This window comes from Equus przewalskii, chromosome 18 (genome assembly GCF_037783145.1).
Source record: "Equus przewalskii isolate Varuska chromosome 18, EquPr2, whole genome shotgun sequence".
In the NCBI taxonomy this organism is placed as follows: Eukaryota; Metazoa; Chordata; class Mammalia; order Perissodactyla; family Equidae; genus Equus; species Equus przewalskii.
Window position 1 is genome coordinate 14,731,885 of NC_091848.1, and position 25,049 is coordinate 14,756,933.

Sequence of the window (25,049 nt, forward strand, 5' to 3'; positions counted from 1 at the left end):
TGATAAAATTATAATATTTTAAAGTAGAAAGAGTAAAATGAGGAATTTTAACTTCCTGTTTTAGAGAGCACAAGAATGTATTATCCTTACTGGTAAATGATGACTGAACAAGAACAAGGTTATAAATTTCAGTGAAAAGCAATTTTTAAAGGTCTATTTTAAAACAATATATTATTCCTCTGAACATACATATTTACTCTTGGGAGTTAAATTGCATTGGAAAGACAAAATATGACTCTACCCACCTAAGTGTTGAAGTAATTGATATCCGATCCAGAAAACTTTTCTATTAAACATTACTAAGCACAGACCCATTACTGAATATTTATTTATTTAGCAAATAAATCTTGATATTTTCATCAAGAGAAGACAGGATATGCTTATTGTATTACTTTATTATTATTAAAATACAACCATGCAAGAATAAGAACTACACAGAATTGCATTATTTCATTGGAATATATGAATAAAAATCTCAAGAAAAATCTTTATAAATGAAAACATAATAATTCTGGGGCTGGTGAATTATTATTTGTTTTATATACCCTGACTACTCTGCATGAATCAAGCTGAATTTTTCCTTAAATAAGAAAAATGGATAGCTACGCTGCTAAAAATTCAGTAATTTTTCTCCTTGAAACATAATACAATACAGCTCTATTATAAAATGGCTTTGAGATTTTGGAGGGTCTTACCGTATTCCCAAAATAGCAAAGGATGCACAGTTCCTGAGGATATATAAGCCTGGTTGTCCCACAAGGCCAATTTGAATTTTAACCCACCCCCAACCAGTCTTATAGAAGTTACAAGGGCATTTTATAGTCCTAGTGCCTGCCACTGAGGATGAAGTGGGTTTTTCTCATAATAAATCACTAATTTATTTGGTCCATTCAATAAATAAACTAAAAATATTTAGGCCTATTGGATTTCAAAATGAATTTATTTTATAGCTTTTTCCCCTTGCATCTGTTTTTCATGTGGAAATCCCTGACAAGGGTGACTGTGAATTCGGGGTTGGCTAGAGAGAATACACTGCCTGGGGGATCTCTATGGTGAATACTCTTCCTGCTCATCACCACCACCTCTGCCAGCTATTCCTGGGCTCACAGCACCATCACGTGACCAAAGAGTAATGAACTCAATACTATCTAGGCTTGATGAAGGTGACCTAGAGTTGGAAAGAGTTTCTGAGTTGGAGGTTTGTCTGCCAGCCCCTGCTGGGAGAATTAAATGTGTTAGTCTCCAAGTTTTAATGATAATAACTACTTATCCAGCAAAACTTTGATAGGTAGACTCCTCATCCAAGATCTTCAAGGTATGGATTTTATGACCTTCATCTGCTGATTGTTTATTTAGATGACCTCTATAATTTAGAAATTCTTACTTATGGCCTCAATTTCTCTTGCTGCAATGAAAACTAAATAACTGTGTTCTGTCTCCCATGGGGCATCAGTGTCTCTCCTGAAATGTTATCTTTCTGTGGGGAGTACAGACACATGCATATGAGAGCAACCACCTGTAGTTGTCCATGGAAGGTGGGTGAGTGTTAGGTAGAAGAGAATGGGCACAAACTGAGTGTTTCTGAGGAAGGAATTGCTTGCATATGGAGAGTGTTTATTCAGTCACTGAGTTTGCATGAATTTATTTGTGTACACTGTAGATGGAGTAGGAAGCTGTCATGCTCTAAGGCAGTGTATTAGTTAGAGTAAAGCTACCTGATTTATCAAAGAACCCCCAAATCTCAGCCATCTAAAGCAAGAGAATTTTGTTTATGCTCACATGGGTATTCAGTGGTGACCTTCCACATGGTCCGCAGGGATCCAAGCTTCTTGTGTCCTGGGGCTTCTTTAGTTCCATGGTCCTACCCACTTAGTCAGTGGCTAGGGAAAGAGAATTCTGCATGGTAGGCTTTTACGGGCTAGACCTGGAAGTGGTATACGTTATTTTTGTCCACATTCCATTAGCCATTACTCAGTCACAAGCCTCACCTAACTGTAACTAACTGTATTCTAGTTACATGCATGAGGGGAAAAGAAAATAATTTGGTAAGCAACTAGACAGTCTCTGCCACTTTCAGCGGAAAGGACTTCTATTTCCTAATTGCTCCCTTGTCTGTTTTCTCCTCCATCATTCTGTTAATTAAAGTCAACTTTCCATTCCACAATTAGAGCTTAGGTTTTAATTGAAAATATTCTCTAGAAGAGAGGAAAAATATAGTCTGATATTTACCCGGAAGTATAAATTACTAAAGTCAGATCCTTTCTTAGGAGCAGGTATATTCTAGCACTACCTAGAACAGTGTCTGCAATATATGTGCTCAACAAATGTTTGATGAATCAATGAGTAGGTGAACAAAGCATCCATCTCCACTGTAGATCCTCTTCTTGTCCTGAGGATCTTGGAATTCTGGAGCGTGGAGAAAGGGAGAAGAGAAATGGTAGAAGAACACAGAAAGTTGAAATATAGCAAGAACAGTTAACATATCAAGAACAAGCTACTTCCAGTAGCCAGTGGAGCAGAGGGGACTTCTGCAGTAAGACCCAGAAGGTGACTGAGTTCACAAGCCACCATTCTGGCAGGTAGAGGGAGTCTCAGAGAATGGCTCTAGGTTGCGCCAACTTGTGTGGCAGGAGTGGTTGGCGTACATCTAGAGAAACATCTACACCAAGAGGCAGCATAGGGAACTCATACAGGTGCCGCTGGGTCACCTAACGTGTCACATAAATGAGCCCATCAGATCCCGCTCAAGCCGACAGAGCTCATCTTAAGTTCGTGTAATCAAGTTCATGTAACCATATAATCAGCAGCTGTACCAGACTGCACCAGACTTTGAAAGAGGACTCTTTCTTCACATGCCTACTGACCTCTTTGCACATTGGGTATGCTTGAGCTCTGTGAAAGTTGAAACCAGACCAGAGGGAGATGAAAATCCTGTGAAAAGGGGGAGGAAGTGGTGAATTTGATCAGATACTTACTGAAGTGAGACTAAATTTTAGAAATGATTGGATAGGACTGAATCCCCTGGGATGGGATAGAATATATGTTTGGCTCTGGGTAGACTGAAGACCTAAAAGTGTAAGTAAAAAAAAGAAAAGTTTCTACACGTCTGCTGTGTGATTGTCCAGTCATACATGCTGCACGATTATTTGTTGAAATAAATAACTGAATAAATTTTGGGCAGGATAGAAGCTTCTTAAATTCTATCTACAAGGTAGATAAGAGGAGAATCCTGGTTTTGAGGAAGTGCTAACGGAAGGTAGCTATTCTTCTAGGCCCTATCTCTCTTCCTGTGACTCACTTTCTAGCTAGTGCCTTTGGCTATTGATGCCTGCCCGAATCACCACTCTACCTCTTGTTGGAGATATCTGGATACTAAAGATAACATCTGACCTTCCCTCTTTCTGTGCTTTGTGCTCTCATTCACCTTGGAATTGCCTGGGGGAATAGAAACCATACCACTAAGACTGTGTCCATACAGTTAGCAACAGTGGTTTCACCATCATTCCAGCAATGGCTTTGGGAAGACCCTTTAATCATTTGCAACAGAGGCAAGTAATGTCCTCAATGCAATAGCCTTGTTAGATCAAAGTACAGGTTCTACAGAGCAAAGAACCTAAACGAACTTTAAAATTCTAGACTGCTTTCTCTACCTCCCCTTCTCCCTCCAGAAGCTGTGTCTTCCCTCTCTAGGTTCTCATATAGCACTGTCATACTCCAGCAATTAGTAATTATAAAATAATAGAAACAATAATTAGTAACTTATAATTATCTTCTCTTCCAAAGCATAAGATTCTTTAGCATGAATCGTCTTGCCAACAGATCATAATTCATCTTGATAACAGGTTTGATGGAGTTACATGAGACACGAATCTGGCTCATTAATGTTATTATTGTTTTTAAACTCTCAGCAGCAACAGTGCTTCTTAAGTATTAATTAATCTTCATGACTTCTCTGTGAAGTAGGTTAAATATAACTAAACTCAATTCTCCTAGTAGAGGAATTGGTAAACTGGTGATCTTCTCAATGAATCTGCCTTCATTACCAATGGATCTGGGAGTGGGAATGGAAGTAGCTGAATGTGACTAACTTTCTATGACGCTATGTAGACGCGACTTTTGTGTGCTATTAACGTCCCCCCCACCCCCCAAACCCTTAAGATATCTATAACAAAATAATAAATGATTTCTAACAATTAGCAAAAAATGTGAGTTCTGAAACATTTTTATATACTTCCTTACAAAATGTTCAAACTAATGCTCAGCATTAATGGTCATCATAACTTGCATTGTGCTTTCTTCTCTTCCCCTTCTCTGCCCTCAAGTTCTCACTGTTCCTTAGGCACTCACTGCTCAACTATCACTAGTTAGATTATTTAATATCTTTCCTCTGAAGAGCTTGAGGCATTGTGGAGAAAAATAGGGAATCCACAGCACCTAAATTTAATGCTTCTATCACACCTCTGCTCTATCAGATGGAAATGGTGTAGCTCAATAACAAGGACATGGGTTCAAATCCAAGGCCTGCCACTACTGATTTTCTGTGCATCTTTGGAAAAGTTATTTGTGTTCTCTGGTTGCTGTTTTCTTGTTTATAAATGAGAATCATCTTATTCATTTCATAAGTTATGGGGGTAATAAGAGATGATGAACGCAGAATGGCTGGCACCTTAAAAGTGATCATTAACAGAGTACGTTATTAATCATATAAATCAGTGACTTGGCCCCAAAGCCCTGGAAAAAGGAATAAAAGAGCTTTCAAAGGATGGTGGATATTTGGTATGCGTATTTGGAGATTGAGCTTAACATGGTAGTCATTGTTGAGTGGCTCTTAATTTAGTACAAGAAAATCCTTGTCTTAGTTCACAGTAACACTTGGGACACAGTAGATAGCAAAAGTATTTTTGAATGAATGAATAAAAGTTGGTGGTTTCCAAGACAAAAAGAAAAAGAAAGGATAATGCCAGTGTTGTGTCCTCTGTGTACACTTGGCTATCCAGATCCCATTTGGAAGCCAGTGATTCAGGAACACAAGGAAAGAGGGAGATCTGGATGACAGCTTTGCTGTGTGAAGTGGATGGAGGAAAGAAAGCAGAAATAGCAGGCACTGGGGAAAAAAAGTCCATTTTCAGGAAAATACTATAATCATCTAGCTTACTGACGAAGGATATGGAGAAAGGTGCCATTTCACCACAGGTTATTCCTTCACTTTTTAAAATCTTAGCATTTCTAAGTTTTATTCCTTTTCTTAAAATATAGAAACATGATGGCACAAGGAATATTGTGCTAGACCCATACAGCGAGCCCTACTTAAAACCTTAAAATAACTTCCCCTTTCAACTTATCAGATTAAAACAACATACCTCTAAAACTGCAACAATAAACAAATAAACAGACATGGCCCTGCATTTGTTTTAATAGAAATAAAGTATCAGCTGATAACTTGAAGACATTGAATCTTACCTGTATAGATATATTCCACATATGCAGGATGAATTTTTGTGAAAACTTCTCTTACTTTTTCTATTTTATCAGCTCTTATTTTTGTTGCAAATGGTGTGTACATAACCGAGAAAGATTCCGCTCTGGTGATGGCTTCTTCAAGCATAGCCTGAGAGGAAGCAAACAACTCATTTGGCATCAATAACAATATATAGTTCTTTAAGAATGTAAAAAAACATAATTACCTTTATGGATGATTTAAAAGTCTATATACTGTACTGCAAAGATAACATTTTGGTCTTGAATATTCATTAGAATGAAATTTTAATTAGTTCTGGAAATACTATTTCATATTAAGAAAACCAGTTAAATGAAGAAAGTTTGTAAACAGATACCTCTAATCTGAGCTTGCTTTAAGATAAAAATAAAAATTCTGTTTTCTAAGGTGTCACTTTTCACTTGATTTTAAAAATCAAATTCTTAAGTTTAACATAATTATCTTACTCAAGAACAGACATTGATGAGCAATTTGTACTTTAAGAAACTAATTGAAATATCTAGATTTAAGAATTTTTCTATAAATAACATGACCAACTAGACAAACCAAGTTTTTTTCTTCCTCCCATACCTGAGTAAGCCTTTTAGAATAAAAAGAACATTTCTCCGCTTCCTCCCAGCAAAGCTTCCCTTCCCTCCAGATCACAAGAGCCATTTGAGTTGGATTCGGCTGTTTAAGAATTTCTTTAAATTTTCTTTGCTCATGTACCATTCTTGATGAAGCCTGCCATCACCCTGGGCTTCCTGTTTTAACTAGGTCCATTACTATTTGAAACAGACCAAGAAGAAAGGTATGTAAAGTTTTAAAAAGGATTTATTCTTTTCCTACAACTTTTCCTTCTAATGAGCCTTGAACATTGAATAAAAAGTGGAAGTGTCTATAGTTATCTCATGTTTCTGAAAATAGCATAAAAGCATATTATAAAAATCTGTATTTATTTATAAGAATAAATTATTTTTCTAATGACTATGAGTGCCAACAACCAAGAGGAAAAAATAACAGATTTGAACTTTGCAACAAAGAAAAAATCATTTAACAAATAGCAATTTATATTATTATCTACATAGAATTTTGTGAATAAGTTTTAGATTGATATCAAAAGCCATAAGGAGTTGATTTTAAACTGAGAAGCCTAATTTTACTTGTTCATTGCCCACTGCATTCCTCATTGACTTCAGATAGCCTCTTTGATCATCCATATTATGTGTAGAAGAGCAGCTTTGCAAGAATTTTCTGGATTTATCTGAGATTTTAAGTAAAAAATTATGTAAATTTCCTAATTTACATTTTAAATCTGTTGTGGGATAATTTCTAAATAGCTAAGTGAAAGAAGTTACATTGCCCACAACACTGTCCTTTCCAGGTCTGAGGAACCGAAAGGGGGACAAAGAACATGACTGTGATGCCAAACCCAGAGTCAGTACTCCGACGGAGGTAGCAACGAATTGTGAGCGTGCAGCAGGGCCTGCATGCTGAGGCCTGGATGCCAATTTGGAAGGCTAACAAGGGTAATGCAGCCAGCAGTTATGGAATCCAGAGATGTGGATTAAGAACCCAAACAAGGTGTTTAGGCACCAGATTCTGGTCCTCCAGCAAAAATAAAGATCCTTTATATGGAGTAGGAGAAGAATTTCTCCAGCTTCGTGCTTACATATCTTTGCCGCTGGAACCAATCCTTGGATGGCCTGTCCAGGCCAAAAAAGTAAGCAGTCATACCTAGATGCGTGTGGAGCGATGTGTGAAGAGGGAAGCTATGCCAGATCTCTGTTTTAAGGTCACGATCTGACTTTACTGCCTTTTAGAAGCTATTCGTTCCTGTATTAGCTGCTAGGACTGCCGTAAGAAAGTATCTGGATAGTTTAAATAACAGAAATTTATTTTCTCATAGTTCCAGAGGTTAGAAATCTGAGATTAAGTTTTCCCCAGGGTTGATTTCTTCTTAGGCCTCTCTCCTTGGCCTGTAGATGGCAGTGTAGCGTCTCTCTGTGTGTTTCACATGCCTTTTCCTCTGTGTGTGTCTGTATCCTAATCTCCTCTTATAAAGCCACCAGTCATGTTGGATTAAGGCCCACCTAAAGACTTCATTTTAACTTAATTGCCTCTTTAAAGGCCCTATTTGCAAATGCAATCACAATTTCCAGCACAGGGTTAGGACTTCAGCATATGCATTTTAGGGGGACACAATTCAGCCCATAACAGTTGCTAACACCCAAATGGCTTTTCGGATGCTCCCTCTGAACATCTTGGTGAAGAGTATTTTGCTTTAAATTCTGGATCAAAAAATTTAGTGAAGGTATTTAATCCTCTAGTTTGTTTCGAGAAGGACATTAATAGTATCCCAGTAAGGCCAGGACAGAAGAAAACACTCTCTCCGTCCCATTTCTTTTCCAACTGCTGGCAGCTTAAGTGACTGCTGGCAGGGTAGCTTTGCTTAGCCATCTCATAGCTTGTGCCCAAGAGCCTACACCAGTTGTTTTGCAAGTGGAACAACGTAGTTTTTGTGTGGTACCTTGATCTGCTTCTTTAAGGCTCTGTATTCTTGGCTTGATGCTCAAGGCCTTGCCTTCAGGCTTTCACAGAGTTCTCTACTCAGGAGGGCATGTGCTGGAGTGCAACCTCCCTCCCCACGCAGAGTTGATAGAAATGGGGTTCTTTTGTGGCCTCAGCCCCCCATCTTGAAGATGGGTAAGGAAGTGAATGAGTAAAGTGTCTACAGAAGAATAAGAGTTATTTTGTTTGAAGTCTCCATGGAGATATTTTCCCAAAGGAAGTTACTATAGCCCCAAGAGGAAATATCGCAATATAGAGCAGAAATGAGAACACAGATTATGCTTGTACCAGATCCTGACACATCCTTGAGGTGTTTTAATGTATTAATATTTTTTGTTCTTCTGGAGATAGACAAGCTTGAGGCACTGAACCTGTCTGCATTGCTCTTGTAAAGGACTGGGGTAACATTTTATATCGATAACATTTCTGGAATATTATTGAATAACTCATTAGTGAAACAATCTAGAAAAAAATGAGCTTACTTAAAATAATGGGAATCTTTTATTGTTTTGGGTTAGACACCAAAATATCAGGTTTTCATTTTGTGATGGCAATAATTTGGCAATTTAGAATTGGGCTTATCTTTCACGAAGAGTCTAATATGTGCAATATGAAAAATGATACTTGTGTTTTTGAAAACTGGAATATTTTGTAATAGTCATAGATATTAAAATATAGATTTTAATTTACTTTTTATCATCAAAGATTTTTCTTCATTTTGAAAATAGAGGAAGAGACCAGAAGAGGAATTAAAGCTTGTAAAAAAGTAAGCAGTCCTAAAAATGAAGGCGGATTGCAAACAATAGTTTTTAATTTGACAAAAATTTTCTGCAATTGAGTCATTCTTTCCCAATGTGTGAGTTTCTCTCGTGCCATGTAGAGAATGGGGAAAACAATCAGTCCACGTGTCCTGTTGTTAAGTGTGCACTAGTATTAATTATGCTTTCTCTGCTGTTACAGAAAAAGAAGCTTTGAAATTAGGTGTTTACCTTTGGGGGTCCTAATAACTCTTTATTGTTAGCCTCATATTTATCAAGTTTAAAGCTTATAGTTACATAAACAAATAGTGTATGTGGGGAACTCATTTCCTCTCCAAATAGTAGCTTATAATAATTTCTCCTTGTACTTTAACTAAGCCAAAAGAATTACTTGCTACCTGAGAAATCAACTTGCTCAGGAAGATTGTATAACAAGAGAGACAGGGGTAGAGAGCTACTCCATCAATGGTAAAGGAAAAGAATCAAAGTAGAGGGAAAAGACGACTAGCAAAAAAGAAAGAAACAAAATTCATCTCCTTCTTCTAAACCCAAGAGGTTGGTTCTGCCTGGTAAATTTTTAAGAGCACTCAAGGTGCCCAGGATACATCTGGCAGAAACTATAAACTTCAACCATTTTCAGGATGATGATATTATGACTTTTCCCTCCCTATCTTTTTGCTGGAGGATTTGGACAAATTGTAACCTTTTAACTATGTGTCCAGTCGTGGTGATTCAGTAAGTGGAAGTCCTGTCACTTCTAATTAGAAAATGTGATCAAATTATTATAGATTATTATCAAATTATTCCTTTAATGCTCCCAATATCAGGGCTGACCATAATTGCAGTAAATTGCTTTACTTACAAGATTGGATCTGGAAGGAACCTTGGGAATTTTCCAGCCCAATTCACTGAATTGGAGATGACTAAAGTGATTTGGAGAGGTTTAAGTGACTTTTCTAAGGATGAATAGCTTTTTAATTTTATAGAATTCAGAATTAGGACCTCAAATATTATATTCCATGTTCTCTTTTGAAAATTATGGTTTTATCTCCCGGGTTTTACCCTCTTGTTTAAAAACAGTCATAAAAATATCATGTTAAATTCTAAAATATTTAATTTACTTTAGTTTTGCAGTACATGTGAGCGCTACAGAATTTTGGAACATAGATGTGTATGTATATCCTGGGCACATGGTTAGGCATCTTTCAGACTCCCTTGTAGTTACATATGGCCATGTGGTTGGGTGTGGGCCAACGGAATGCAGGCAGGAATGATACCCTTTCCAGGCTTAGCCCATAAAGCCCTGCCTAGGACATCCCTATCTTTTCTTTCCGTATCAGCTGCCTGAAGACAGAGGGCTCCTAGGACATGGAGGAAGATGGAGCTACTTGATGGAATCGGCATGGGTCCTCCTGTTGTTGACTGGAGAAGAACCAATCAGGAACACCCACACTGGACTACAGAGTGAGAGATAAATCAACTTTTATTGTTTTAAGTTACCGGAATTTTGGAGTTGCTTGTTGTAGCAGTTAGTCTACCCTAAAATGCAAACAATAATAAAGGAAAATTGGAATCTCCCTCCAGTCTATTTTCTTTTCTGCTAAGCCTTGTGTATTACAAAAAAAGTAAAGAAAGAAAGTGGTATTTTAAGAGATAAAATAACTCTTCATTTAGCAGTGTGATAAATGCTTTCATATATCCTATTTCCTTTAATCCTCATAAAATCCATCTAAGAAGGTACTACTAGTGCATGAATATTATGACTGTTTTATTTTGAGTTAACACTGTTAGATTCAAAGGAAGCAAGGTTATAAATGATTGACATGGGAAAGTTTAGTCTTTAGTGGCTAATATGGAACTTTGTTACTACATTAATAATGATGCAATTTTGAATGATGACTAGAACTTTCTAGAAAAGGGAAAGATAAAATTTCATGAGAAATATTTTGCAAATTTAATCCATTTAAACATATATAGATTTAATTGGAAAGATTTCAATTTTCCTGAAATTTAGAATTAACCTAAAGAGCAGATTTTCCCAAAGAGCAGAATATCTTACCTTGAGACTTTCCTTGAATAAACCTATTCACTGTTTCATTTATGCAAGAGCCAGGATTGCCATTTCTTATGTTGACTTTGTTAATGTAATGGTATGTCAGAATAAAATATGTAATAATTGATTGTTTGCCCTTGCCTTGATGATCAACATTTTAATGCTGAAATATTACCTTGGATTTTTATAGGAGTTTTTTATTAAACAGCCTTCACTGTAAGTTCTGTATTTTTCTAATAGAAGGGAATAATTGGCAACTTTGCCATTACATTTATCAGCCTGCTGATGTGAAAGTTATAGATATCTTCATGTAGTTTGAATAAAGATATTTAATTTTTTATTTGCATTGTCTGAAAACGACCAAAGATTTTATGAACAGGTTACTTGTACCCAGGTAAGGAAATTTTTATATAGTTGTTTTGAATTCTCTACTTTTGCAACCCATCCTGTTTAAAAACAGTCCTAATAAATATCATTTTAAATTCTAAAGTATTTAATTTACTTTAGTTTTGAAGTGTATGTGAATGCTATAGAATTTTAGAACAGTATATATATATCTATATATATATATATTATGTGCAAGAGTGTGTGCACTGCTGTCCACTATCCAGTCTGGGTAGGGGTAGAATTAAGGTTTTGATTATATATGATGTTTCCATTAGCTGAATAACTTCAGCATTTAATGCCTAAAATTTATCCTGTATTAATTTTTAGTCATTCATATTTTGTAGCAAAATTTTATTTCATGTCCCATCAGCATAGAACTAAAAATATGAAAGGGATCTAAGATATTATTTTAAAGTCACACAACTCTATAACCAAGGAAATTGAGGCCTGGTGAGTTCTGGTGACTCACCTGAGGTCACAAAAATAGAGATGGAAGCAAAACAAGAACCCAAGTCTCCTAAACCAATGCTTTGTTACGCTGAGCGACTCTTCATCCTTCTAATTAGATTGTACATTCCTAGAAGTATAAGATCTAGTATTACATTCATTTTTCCTTTTTCTGTGACTGTCTTATTCCTGTCTTCAAAGACAGCAAGAATTTGAATCTAACACCTAACAGAGAAACAAATGGACCACATCAAACCTAAATCAGGTCAAGATCCTCTTCACAGCAATAATCCTAACACAAAACAGAATAGTCACCCTTCACACCTACTGGGCACAATAAGACAGTTTTGTCCACCAGCCACTCATTAGATTTAGGATATGCCAACAATTAGCATGCCCGTCTCAAAGAGAAACATTTACAAAAATTAAATAAAAGGCTTCCTGATGGGGGAACTTAAATAATAATGTGCTTGGGTTGGTCTAGCTTATTTAACGGCAAAGCACATATAATTTATAAATAGAATTTAAAGTACATTCTTGTTCTAAAGGCCTGAGTACTTCTCTGCTTGCACATTAGAGAAACACCAGCTGATAGAAACTGAGTTACAAGTGTGGGTTTCAGCAGCCTCCAGACTCTTTAGGACGCCACAGAGCTTTTATTCTTGGTGACTTAAAATGAATCACCAAAAGGTATTACAGGAATAAATAGCTACATTACCCACAATTATTTCATAAGCACAACTGGGTATTACTAATGAGATTCAGCCTCTATGTTCAGTGGTAAATGTCAACACAGTTTGGGCCCCTTTTTTGTCATTGTACGTTTCATCTCTATGCTTCATTTAGTTATGTGAAGGTAGGTATTCTTTTCCCTAACTGTATGTTGTTTCCTGTTTGTATTTCTTGACTGGTGGATTTAGATTTGGGTATGGCTTGTCAGTGAACACAGCTTATTAATGGTAGGGTTGGGACAAGAACCTGGTGACCTGGTTCCTAGACTTGTATAACCCAGACTTGTACTGCTTTTTCCACCAAGCATTTGTTTTATCTTTTGGGCCACTACGCAAGATGACTCTGAGTGGAAAAGTTAAGGATGCCCTTGAAAAGGGTATATTGAGCAGAAATTGATAGAATCCAAAGATGCTTAATTTGGAGGCAAGATGTGAGTTGCAGGGACTAACTTTCTGTCGTCAAAGAGCAACCTGCTCTTATACTCTGCCTACGTAGACTTGGTTTAATTCATTAATAAATCTGTAAAACTCATTTGTTAATCAAATGAGTGTTCATTGTGCAATGGCTAAGTGCTGTAGATAAATTATTCTGTATATTTGTTAAGATAACACTGAGAAAGAGGCAATATTATCCCATTTTACAGATGAGGAAAATTCAGTTTTTATATGTACAATATGTAGTAGTTCTACTTTGCTACTTTGCTACATGGCTACTTTGTGTCAGAGCTGGGATTGAAGTCAGTTCTCTCTCAGAGCCTCCTGCTCTGAGCCATTTATGCAACGTGGACTCATAAATGAGGCCTATCGTCCTGACCAGCACCAAGAGAGGATTCCAAATATAAGAAGGGCTCTTCAATTAAGCTTCAGACGGCAGAAGCAGAATCTAGCAGAAGGAAAAAAAATTCTAATAGAGCCTTCCAGTGAGAGAGGTGTTCAACTTGGAAGCTGGTAGCCCCATGGCCCTGGTGGTACACAGACCAAGGAGGGATGATGGCCTGTCTGGAATCCAGTAAAAGCGACTGTAAAGAAAAGGTGTCTTTATAGTGCTAGAGTCTATTACTCAGCGTTTGTCTGTGGTGTACTCGTACCTCCCCATAATTTCTTTTCTCTTTCAAGTTTTAGCTTTCCTGGCAGCCAGACACCTCTTTTTCTTCCTTATTTCACTCATTTGCCTGTAATTAATATCTTCCAGGCTGTGGCTCCTCCCAGAAGACTTTGTATCTTAGAAGGTAACAGATTGCAGGAGGATGATATTATGGGGCAGGTGTCCTCCTATATGTGACTTCCCATCATTAAGATGACTCAGAGGGGGATAACTGCACCTGTGAGAAATGTGATGGACTTGCCAAAGTACATATATAAATACATACATATATATATACATACACACACACACTTATCTGTGATAGCAACAACAAACTACAGCTTCAAGTGATAGTAAATGAAATAAAATGAAGCGCTATCTTTAAGAGACCTGCCACTATGCTTCCAGTTTTATCTCTGATTTGTGTCTTAAATATGGATGTTAAAGCAGGTCAACCCCCCCTCCCCCCCCCCCCCGATGAAGAGTGAATAAAATGTGGACTTGCCATGCTAATGATGATGTTTTCTATCCCTTTATGTTTAGGCTTGAAATATCCTCCCGAGGTTTTCTGGAGGTTACTGTCTCTCATAGGTTGTTGACTCCCAGTTTAGACTGCACTCTACAAAACAGCACCCATGCTTTCTTGGATAAAAATAGGTTAGCTTAACAGTTACTTTATGATCCTGAGAAAAAAGCCAATCATGCCACATGTTAAAGGTTGACATTTAAAATGCCAAGCTCTCATTATCTGGAAGAGGGCAGCTTATGAAAAAGAAAATGATTCATCCAGGAACTATAGCACAGGTAGAGTAGGCAGTCTTCAAAAGTTAGGGAGGAAAATGCAGTCATATGAATTCAAGAAAAGAGGAGAATTTATTTTTAATTGGCTTGCAATACCATCAAAAGGATGGCTGAATATAAATGAAAAACATTAAAAGCTTTGAGCTTTACAGATTTTCTTATACCTGGGTGAACACAGCTTAAAAAATTTCATGATTTTATGGAATAGTTATTCCATATCTTCCACTGCTAAAGAAAAGTGACCTCAATTTCTCTGCAAGCTTATAAATCAATAACCCATAAAAATCTATGGGAAATATAGAAGGTAACCATAAAACCCTCTGAGTTTGGTTTTGCTCATAACAATTTTTGATTTTTAGATGCAAACAAAAACAAAAAAGGAATCAACATGTTCTCAGATTTAAGCTGGAAGGCAAAGCCTCTATGTAAACAAAATCATCCTCATGGCAAGCTAGCAGAATGGCCATGGGACTCCTGGGAATCCAACTGCTAAACCTAAATTTGTTCAAGTAAAAAGCGGCCCAAATTGCCTTAAATCTCTGACACCTATATCATTCTCAAATGAGAAAAAATGAAAAGAAATTTAGAGGTTACTTTTTTCTCCATTAAGAACTGTCAGAAACCCAAAAAGCTTTTTAGAAGGGAAACAAAGCAAAAGAAAAGCTGACTCTATTTAAGTGGTGTGGGCTTCCTCCAGCACCTACTGAGATTACTGCAAAACCAAGCCAGCGCTGTTAAAAAAATTATATCTATTTTACAAAACTTATACATATGTGTGTGTGTGTATACACATACACACACATATATATACAAACATTTCTGAAGAAGAGTACTAAGTAAATATTTCTTAGGAGTGCCTGCGGATTAATTTTCTTGCTTGATATGATGCCACTATTTTCTAACGAGCGACCTTCAATAGTCAGTTTGCAGATAGAACGCTGACGTACAAATGAAGTGTGCTGCCCCCTGCAGGGCACATTCTGAGGCACTGTCCCCCAATTCTTACATGATCTGGATGCCTGACACTGTTTTAGCAGGAGACAAAGCTGTTTGTTTCTCACCCAGAATTAGGGCTTCAAAAGCAGACAACCTCCGGAAAGGTGGCACTTGGACCAAAATTCACACTGAGGTGAAGTAACGGAAGTCAACTCACTTTTGAAAGAAGGCTTTGGCCCTTGGCATGTACACATGGGGTTGATGAGGAGGGACAGTGAGGGGAGAAGAAAATCTCACCTACTTGACAGTTTGGCCAAATGAGTGTCACCAAATATATGTAATAGTACTGAAATGTACACACGAATTTAATATGTGTGGTTTAGATTCCTTCCTCTATCCCACCCTCCCTCTCTTCTTCCCTCCTTCCTTTCCTTCCTTTCTTCCTTCCTATTGCCTGGGACACCCACAGAACATCAGTAGAAGAACTATACAAAACTATATAAACAGAAAATAATGTCACGGTCACTATCTCCTTCACAGGAACACTCAACCTTGGATCAAATATATGCTTCAATTACATCTTTCATTTAAAAGTGAACCTCTCCTACTGGCATACTACCTCAAATAGCATCAAAGCAAAATGAAACACAGGCAGCATTTAACAACGCTGGTAGCCATGGAAACATATCATTAAAGACTATATAAACAGGAATGAATAATTAGATGAGAAATTCATTTCTACATTTATCTTTTTCAAGATCCAGGAAAGGAAGCTCTCATCTCAATTTGGACACTTCCTCTTTAGCCTGTCTTCTAACTGAAAAATATGAGAATTCATGAAATGAGAATTTTAATATTGCCTAGCTTAATGGACAAATCTCTTTGTAGGCAAGTGACTAGAAAATATTGCAATGCTCATTGTTATCTAGATGTAACACTGAACACAGGGAAGGATCCTGAAACAGCCGAGGAGTTTGCTTTGGGGATAGGAGGTGGGCAAGAAAACCAACTATATCACGGCGATAAGAGGGGAGCAGTTGTTAACCTTTAAAAATGGGAAGCACAGGCTGTCTCACTTACGGGAGGCATCTACATAGTGGGAAGACTGAGGGGAGAATCTGGGGCTTATGGATTTCTATCAGTTGCCTTGTCAGGCAGCATTACTTGTGCAGGTCATCTGATGCTCTACTTTTGTACCTAGGGAAGCCCCAGATAAACGATATGGTCATCAACTTAAAAAATTGTCAGTGGCCTAAGAGACCATCTAGCCCAGATTCATGCATCAGAATCACCCAAGAATCAGTAGACAAACACAGTTTTTAAGACCTCATCCAACTCTGGGAATCTAATATTGTAAATGTTTTCCCAAGTGATTCTGATGCAGTTGGTCACTAGACCCGTGTCTGAGAACCACTGACCTAGGCCAACTTCTTCAGCATACAGCAGCAGAAATTGAAGTCTAGAGGAGCTGTGGTAGATTGAGTTGCTGGTCTCAGTATTCCTCCTACCTGTAGCAATATCATAGCCAACACCTTTGTTTGGCTTTGTGTGAGCAGAAGAATCTTATCCCTTGCCCTTGGACTTGACACAAGGCTTGCTTTGGGGCTAATGGGATGTTAGCAAGCATGGTATGAGCAGAAGGTTGGAATATGCTTATACGGTTTTGCTTTCTCTCTTAGAATCCTGCATTTTGCCATAAGAAGAGCAGACATCAGGTAGCCATTGGTCAAAGGAGGATGAGAGACATGTGGATCACAGTTGGGCCTCTCTGCAGCTTGGAGCTAGGCCTAGTCAAGCCCAGCCAAGACCAGTCTAGATCAGTCAAATCCAAGCCAGCCTGCTTATTATTATAAGCCACTGAGTTTTAGAGTGATTGTTTACACAGCATTATTGTAGCAATAGCTGACTAATATAGAAATGAAACGACTTATCCCAAATCAAATTCTAGCATTGGAACTAGAAGTTACATCTTGGGAATTTCAGGCCCGACCTCTTTCTACTGCTCTTTATTGCCTATATTCTTTTGCTTCCTTTCCTTCACAGTGTTAAGCACAGATATCCTTTGCCTTCATAAGGTCCTTCTGCTGAGCCTACATTCCCTATATTCCAGAACATTCTGTCACCTTTCCTCATCAGAGCCTACCTTTCCTTCCATCTTGTTCCTTCAGGATTCTGTTTTCATGTTTCCAAAGAGACTAAGAAGTCTCATGTAAACTAATTCACACAACTGTGTTCAGGGGTCATTCAATAATGACTTAAACACTTTCAAATAAAATTTCTTTTGCATATGACTTGGGGATGACTAGAGACTCCATGCTAAATGGTGAGAATTTAAGCATGATACATGGCAATTCACAGGAAAAATATTTTTAGGTGAGTGGCTTTGGTGCTTCTCAAATTATATCTAATCTAAATATTATAAGACCTGGGCTGCTTTCAGACACTCCTTGTCCAAATGTTTTGTAAACTCTCTGCCTGACAAGGCCAAATAAATAGATAAATAGATCATAAATATAGGTCATTAAGAAAAATGTTCATATGGTATTTCTATTTTGTTCCTTTCTGTGGAAAATTTTTCATATGGAAGCAAATCTTTAGAGAGAATACATCTTTCTTCTCTAGAATATGTAGGTGTTTTGTTAAAGATAATAAAAAAATTCTGGTTCCTTGACCTTATTTTGCCTGTTATTTCATATTGAAGATTTTATTTTTATTCTGACATTGAAATATCACAAATTTTTACCAAGTATATGACTAATGTTGGGATGACTTTGCAATATCCAGAAGAAAAACAAAGAACTGGAGTGAAAAAGTTAGTCTTTGTTATTAGTATAAGGGATTGATGTACGTTCAGTGTTAAGTTATCCTACGTCATTCTCTGGTTAGTGCAGAGAAATCCATTAGCTTGCTGCTGTCTTAATTGCCACATTGGAAAGAAGCAGCTAATAGCTAAGACCTTAGCATTTGCATGGAGATATCTGTGAGCACTTAAACCAATGAGACAAAAGACTCTTGGACATCTGCAACCTCAAAAATTCTGAGGAATCCCAAACTCCACTAAAGCACAAAACTTGTCCACAATTGTCAACTTAAAACGCACACACACACACAGAAATACTTGTTGAATTCATACGAGCACTGAATTTTTTAATTGTAAACAAAACTGTTCCAAAATATTCTCTACATTATTGGTTTGAGCTTTATGTCAAACCAATATTTAATTTGGTTGATTGCTTAATTTAGCAAATATGTATTGAGATGTTTTGCAATTCACTTTGATGGTATCGTGGAAGTACAACAGATTAAGAAGCAGTGGTATCAAATTTGAGTACGAGTTGTTTTTCCTGGTAAATATTTTGCGCTGGAGAATCCATGCTCCTTGAAGACAGGGTGGGTCTGTGTTGTTCACTGCTGTATTTCCAACACATAGCACAGTGTCTAACCCATAGTCACTAATAAGTGCTCCATAAATATTTGCTGAATGAGTATCGATGACAAGTACAATTGAAGAGTAAAGAAGAAGGGTGTCCACTAATTTAAGAGGAGCCTGAAGACACTAGAATGGGAAGGTTTCAAGCTTGAATGACCACAGCGCAGTTTAAGGAAGCATATATGACACCAACAGTCTGGGTGCTATTTTTTGCTTTGAGTGCTAGAAGCAGTGTCTTCTGTGAGGTCCAATACCAAAGGGAAAAAGGGCTGCTGCAAAGAGAAGGAATAGTGCAAGAGTCTTAACCTGTGGTCTGTGAACCCCTGAAAGCCACAGGAGGGCTTTAGGGACCCACAGACTGCACCATCTTCCTCAAGCACGTGGCTGGGTAAATTTTTTATCTTTCAGTGAAACAAGCTCCTGATTTTATCCTTTGAAAGTAGACTAATTACACAAAAGAAGTATTTCTTTTTGGTGATCCCTCTTTGGAAACCATTTAAGCCATTGCTATCTTTAAGATGGTGAGCATTTCAATGCCAAATACCACTTGAATTGGATGGGAAGTCTTGGTATTCTCTGCACAGATGGAGGACCTGTGAAGTTGGCACTGTCTCAGCCTTTGCTGCTTCACTGAGGAAAGATGCTCCGCACGTCAGGCTTTCTACATGGGCCTGTTTGGTGTCAACAGCCCTTCCAACAATCCCAAAAGAGGTCTTTTACTCCTGTGAAAGTCTTCAACTTCTTCAGAACCAAGAACCCAAATCAGTGCCTTTTCAGCAGATCTTTGTCAAGATAGAAGAGCATACCATGAAGTTCTTTTCTATTAGAGAAGTTTGTTGGTAACCCAGAGAAGAGATTCAGAAGTGATTTGGTTTGGTTAATTATTTAAAATTTTTTAAGAGAAAAGAAAACCCCTTCTTAGAATAAATTGATAGTGAGACGTTCATTCCAGGACTAGCTGTATCATGGCTGATATCTTATTCCCATAAAGGAGGCAAATCTTTTGATTGAAATGCTGAATTTACTCCTAAAGATGCTGCTGAAAAACCATGAGCTTTTTTAGTCAAGCTGCTACTCTAAATGAGGTTGCTGGAGTCAAATAATAACATGAATTTTCCAATACTGGGAGTGAGACAGACAGTCTTGAGAGTTTCTAGGGACAAAAATCTACAGACACTCAGCAAATGGATTATCTTTTATGAAGGTCACTTTTTGTTCAGATGGCTTTAAAATTGAAACAAAATGCTGACAGTCTTGATGATATGGACTTAACAAAGATAATCTCATTGACTTGAGGACAAGGGAAATGATGTAATACAAATTTTGGTATTTCTTGACACATACCTACCCATTTGAGAGATTGTGATCTGTAGGAGTTCTGAGTCCATTTGCTATTAGAGACTGTAAATCAGGGTTTTACCTCTTATTGCCATTAAAATGAAACATTGTCATTGATGTGATGTCAAATATGATATTTCAATTTCTTATTCCAGAAGAATTGTACAACCTTCTTGAAGAGTGAGAAAGCCATAATTCTCTATGAATGCTGCTTTGGTATTCTGACTATGTGTAGGAGATCACTTTCCAATGCAATCAGATAAATAGTAAGCACACTTTTTTCTGTGTGTTTATGAGTATTGTTTCTAGGTGGATGCTTGTAAATTGAATTAGATGCTTAGAAGTTTTTTTTTTTTTTTTTTCTGAGAAAGATTAGCCCTGAGCTAACATCTGTTGCCAATCTTCCTCTTTTTTTGTTTAAGGAAGATTAGACCCAAGCTAACATCTATGCCAATCTTCCTCCACTTTATATGTGGGTTACCACAGAGCATGGCTGATGAGTGGTGTAGGTCCACACCTGGAGTCTGAACCCATGAACCCAGGCTGTGGAGCGTGCTGAACTTAACCACTACACCATGGGGCTGGACCCCTTAGAAGGCTTTTGACTCAAGAAAGGAATAAGAACAATTAAGATAGGGAATGAGTAGATCAGGTAGCTTGCCTCTGTTTAGTGGGGTTCCTCTGCAATCATCTTGTGGGAGTTTTGCAACAAAATTAGCTGTTATCACCTTTTTTCATTCCACTTTTCTGAGCCATGAGGACCAGAGTTGGTTCTGTTACTCACACTGCAGGAGATAAAGCCACGCATGAGACAACCCACATGGCTGAGAGCATGGCTGAAAGTGAAGGCGGGAAAATAAGAGTGGAAGATCGAGTCTTGTTGGCTTATTTCCTGAATCTAGCCATGGATCTAAGTGGGCTTGGGAGGAGGACTAGAGTTTATGATAAAGTTCTTCTTGGAATAATATTATTACTTAGGAGCAACATATAAATAAATAAGGGTTGCTGCTTCAAAATAGCTAATTCAAAGTCTGACTAGGGACTTTCCATTTTGCTTATGAGTTCAGAATTGTACTAAGGTCTTGGGAGGTGTGTTTGAGAAGAGGAAGGTCGCTGATAACAGAAGACAGGTATTAGGTTGCAGAGACATGCATGCAAGTACAGTTGTAACAAGTTATTTCCAACCCTCTCTTAGAAGAAGTGATGCTATTATAGAATACTATATGCAAACACTTTTATTCAAAGGGCTGTATCCCAGTGTGAGCTGTCATATAGTATAGAGCTTTATGCCTTTTTTTTCTTGCTGGGTTGATGATATGAAAAATATTCTTAATATAATTGAAAGGTGTTATTGAGCTCACCAAAGCAAAGGTCTGTTCTTTTGCATCTAAGAGTTTTTTAAGTCAATGGTTTATGAGAGTAGGTGTAGACCAGTTCTCAAATTCGTACCTTCTGAAATTTTCCACTTCCTGTTTAAGATTTCTAAAAAGTATAACTGGCAAGAGTGGTTGGGATTTTATGCGGTTGAAAGAAAGATGTATAGTAACTTCTCCACTTAGAAAGGTAGTGAAAATAGCCCCTGTCTGTTCAGCCTTAATGGATGTCTATAAATGTCTATACATGCAGATACAACTTCCAGTCTGTGATGTTTGGGGACATTCTTAAATTCACCAGTGTAATTGATGGTGGTTTGGGTAGTGGGGCATCCCTGTCTTTAAAGTTGACATGGACTAGGCACTCTCTGGCAATGCCCCCAAACTCACTTGGATTTAGGACAGAATAAAGTTTGGGGGGGAAGGTGTATACGTCTGAAGTGACATCAGGGAGAGGATGACTAGCAGAAGGAAGCACATAACTGGTGAGACAATGGTGTGGTATGCTGATGTTGGGGCTGGCTAGAGGGATGTAGCTTATGGAATTTATTTGCAGGATGCAATTTCTAATTACATTACTTCTTTTTTTCTTGAAATTTGTGGCATCATTTTTGGATGTGCCTAAAAATATGAGATTCAGTGCTAAAGAATAGACCTTCTCAAATACTTTATGCTAGTGATCTCTTATTTTCTAGTTGAAACTCCTCTAGAGACTAACTTGCCTCAGATTAGATAACTATTTGGTGTTAGAACTTGGACTGAATCAGGCTTGACTTCCGGAATAGGGCTTTTTCCCAATATACCAAATTGCTTCGGATTAAAGGAGAAAAAGAGAACACAAAGAGAAATATGTTTTTCTTATCTATTATTAATGCACAGTAGTAAAATAATAGTATTTGTTTTATTCCTTTTTTATATAGCAAACATGCATGTATTGGTAAGTGGAGATTTCTTTCTTAGTTTGAGGTAAATAAAATAGAGATACTCTTTTAAAATAGAGATGCTCTTTGAAAGCTGAAGGAAACAAAAAAAAATTATTTACAAAAATTTCAAGCTCTTTTTTTTTTGATGCTTTTTGGTGAGGAAGATTGGCCCTGAGCTAACATCTTTGCCAATCTTCCTCTTTTTATTTCTCTGCAAAGCCCCAGTATGTAGTTGTATATCCTAGTTGTAAGTCATTCCAGTTTTTCTGTGTGGGATGCCACCACAGCGTGGCTTGATGAACAGTGTGTAGGTCCACACTCAGGATCCGAAGCGATGAACCCCCAGCTGCTGAGGTGGATTGAGCGAACTTAACTACTCAGCCACAGGGCTGGCCCCAAATTTTAAGCTCTTAATCTGTCTTGGGTTGCACCAATATTGGACACATTTTTTCCTATTTCAATGTAGAAAACACAATAGGTACTTAATATATGTTTGTTTAATGAATGAATAAATTAAAACAAGCATTCATTTGGGACCTAGACTATGCTGGGCCTGCTGAACATTATCTAATCCTCAAGATTCAACTCCTTCCCCACCTCTCTCCAGAAGCCTCTGAAATCCTTTAATGAAAAGTCCTTCCTTTACTATATCTATTTCTCATATGATTTGCTTATTTTTCATATCTAGCAATTCTTTACAACTATTTATTCACATGCCTAGAGGCAACTACTACTGTTCTAGATTCCCTTAGGAAAATCTTAAACTTATCAGCAAATTAATAATTTTTTGATATTAAAGTTTTGTCTACCTGAAGGTCAACTTTTTTTTTTCATAATAATTATAGGTCTCAAGTATACTAGGACTAATTTAAATGCTTATTTTTTGTAGTATGTAAATTGAGCTCCAAATATTTAGATAGACCATACAAATTACAGAGAATTTTATATGGTAAACCTAAGACTTTACTGTCTAATGAGGATAACACACAATATATAGAGAGAATACTAGGGACCAAGACACAACAGTGAAAATGTGAGGAAAATCAGGTTGTGTCACTGTTACTGATTATTTCTTACTTTCATACTACTATTTTAGCAGATCTTATTCTAGTTGTTTCAAAAGGTTCATATCCAATTAAATTAAATCATCTTGAAATACAAGGAAGAAAACACCCCACACAGTCTGGATAGGAGAAGACACAGAGGAGGCAGTTGGCTTTTGTTGTCGATTTTCAAATATTTCAAATATTTTATTTGGAAATGAATTTCCATTTGGTGCATGTGGTTTCACTGGGGAGCCACTTGATGGAAATTTTAAGGGAGTAGAAATCTACTTTAAATGAGGAAAACAGTTCAATAATTAGCAAATTGGATGTTATTTCTTGGGGATAAGTGAGCTCTTCATTTTGGACATATTTCAGCAGAAAGTCATTGATAACTTGTGGGGGGAGGATAGCACGAGAACAGTTTTGTATGTTGTGAGGGAGATTGAACTAGTAAATTCTAAATTCTCCTTATAACTCTAAGAAATAATGACTCTCTTCTTGACATCTCATTGACCTTTGGGATGAGTTCTTGCTGCCATTTTGAATAAGAAGAAGAAAGAAGATCTGCACTTTGTTATTGGTTATGTTTCCAAATACTAAATGTTACCCAAGAAATACCACTGGCCTCTGCATTTTCTTTTATTATGTAATTAGTATTACTTCTAGCATCTGCTTTTATAGGTCATAGATCAAGAAGAATCTATGAAAATACAATATTCATATTTTAAAAGATCATGTCATTACAGCAGCATGCCTGGGAAAACAGTTCCTGGGATGCCTCAAATTTTTATTGGGTTGTAAAACTGAAGTATGGGCCAAGGGTTAACAACCTTGAATTTTGCCCTTAAAATTAGTCTCAGAACATCTACTTCATTATAAATACATTACTACTGAGTGGTGTCCTTCTGATTGATATGCCCAGAGCTACCTTTTCAGCAGTCTTTTAAGCACCAATCCTTCATTTTGGTTCTAAAAATGAGACGGGCTCCTCCTCCCTGGTTGGGGCATCAATTTTTACCTGCCAATACAGTTTGATGAGCTTGCTTACACACTGGTCACTTCTTCCACAGAGCCAGAACATGTAGTCAGCAATCATGGCACTCCTAAGAACAAGGACAGATTTTTTTAAAAAACAAATTTATAGGACAGAAGGAAAACCCAACAGCGAGTATATATAAATACTCAGGAAGAAGATTTTTTAATGTACTGACTAGACTAATATTGAGCAAAGCATAAGGCATGTTTTAGAATGTAGAAAGTAGGTTTTTTGTTTTTTGGTAGCTAAACTAAAACTGTAAGAGTAGCAACAAGCCATTTGTCTTCTAGATGGTTTTTCTGTTTGTACAGTATAAGAATATTTAAAGACTGCGGGAGAATGCTTTGTTCTGGTGGCTTCCTATTAAGCTTCCAAGCATTTATAGAGTAACATATTTTATGGACTCCAAAATACCTTCAAACCTAGCACAGCATGTATAGCTAACGATTATGCAGGTATTTAAGCATATCTCAGACTTTACCTGAGTTAAAGATTATTCACCTTTGATTAAATTAGCCTCCTTAAAATTGAAAATACAAACTTTCCAATTCAACAGACACTCCCCTCCCCCAACCTTTCTGTTTAATTGAATTGGTTTTAGTATCTAGTCTGTAGAATCATTGCGTTAGTCTTATTAAGCTGAGGGGATATTAAAAATG

At 37.2% G+C, this 25,049-nt stretch overlaps 1 protein-coding gene across 2 annotated transcripts in view; it reads right to left on the minus strand.

Annotated features, from left to right (window-relative positions):
* The window catches only part of SPATA16 (spermatogenesis associated 16), a 227,097-nt gene that overhangs the window by 57,753 nt on the left and 144,295 nt on the right, over positions 1–25,049 (minus strand). For both annotated transcript variants that reach the window (XM_070582355.1, XM_008530780.2), the window contains exons 5-6: positions 24,373–24,457; positions 5,461–5,608 (exon numbers count right to left, since the gene is read on the minus strand). In XM_070582355.1, coding sequence (XP_070438456.1) covers positions 5,461–5,608; positions 24,373–24,457 — 233 coding nt within the window. The remainder of the gene's footprint in view (positions 1–5,460; positions 5,609–24,372; positions 24,458–25,049) is intronic.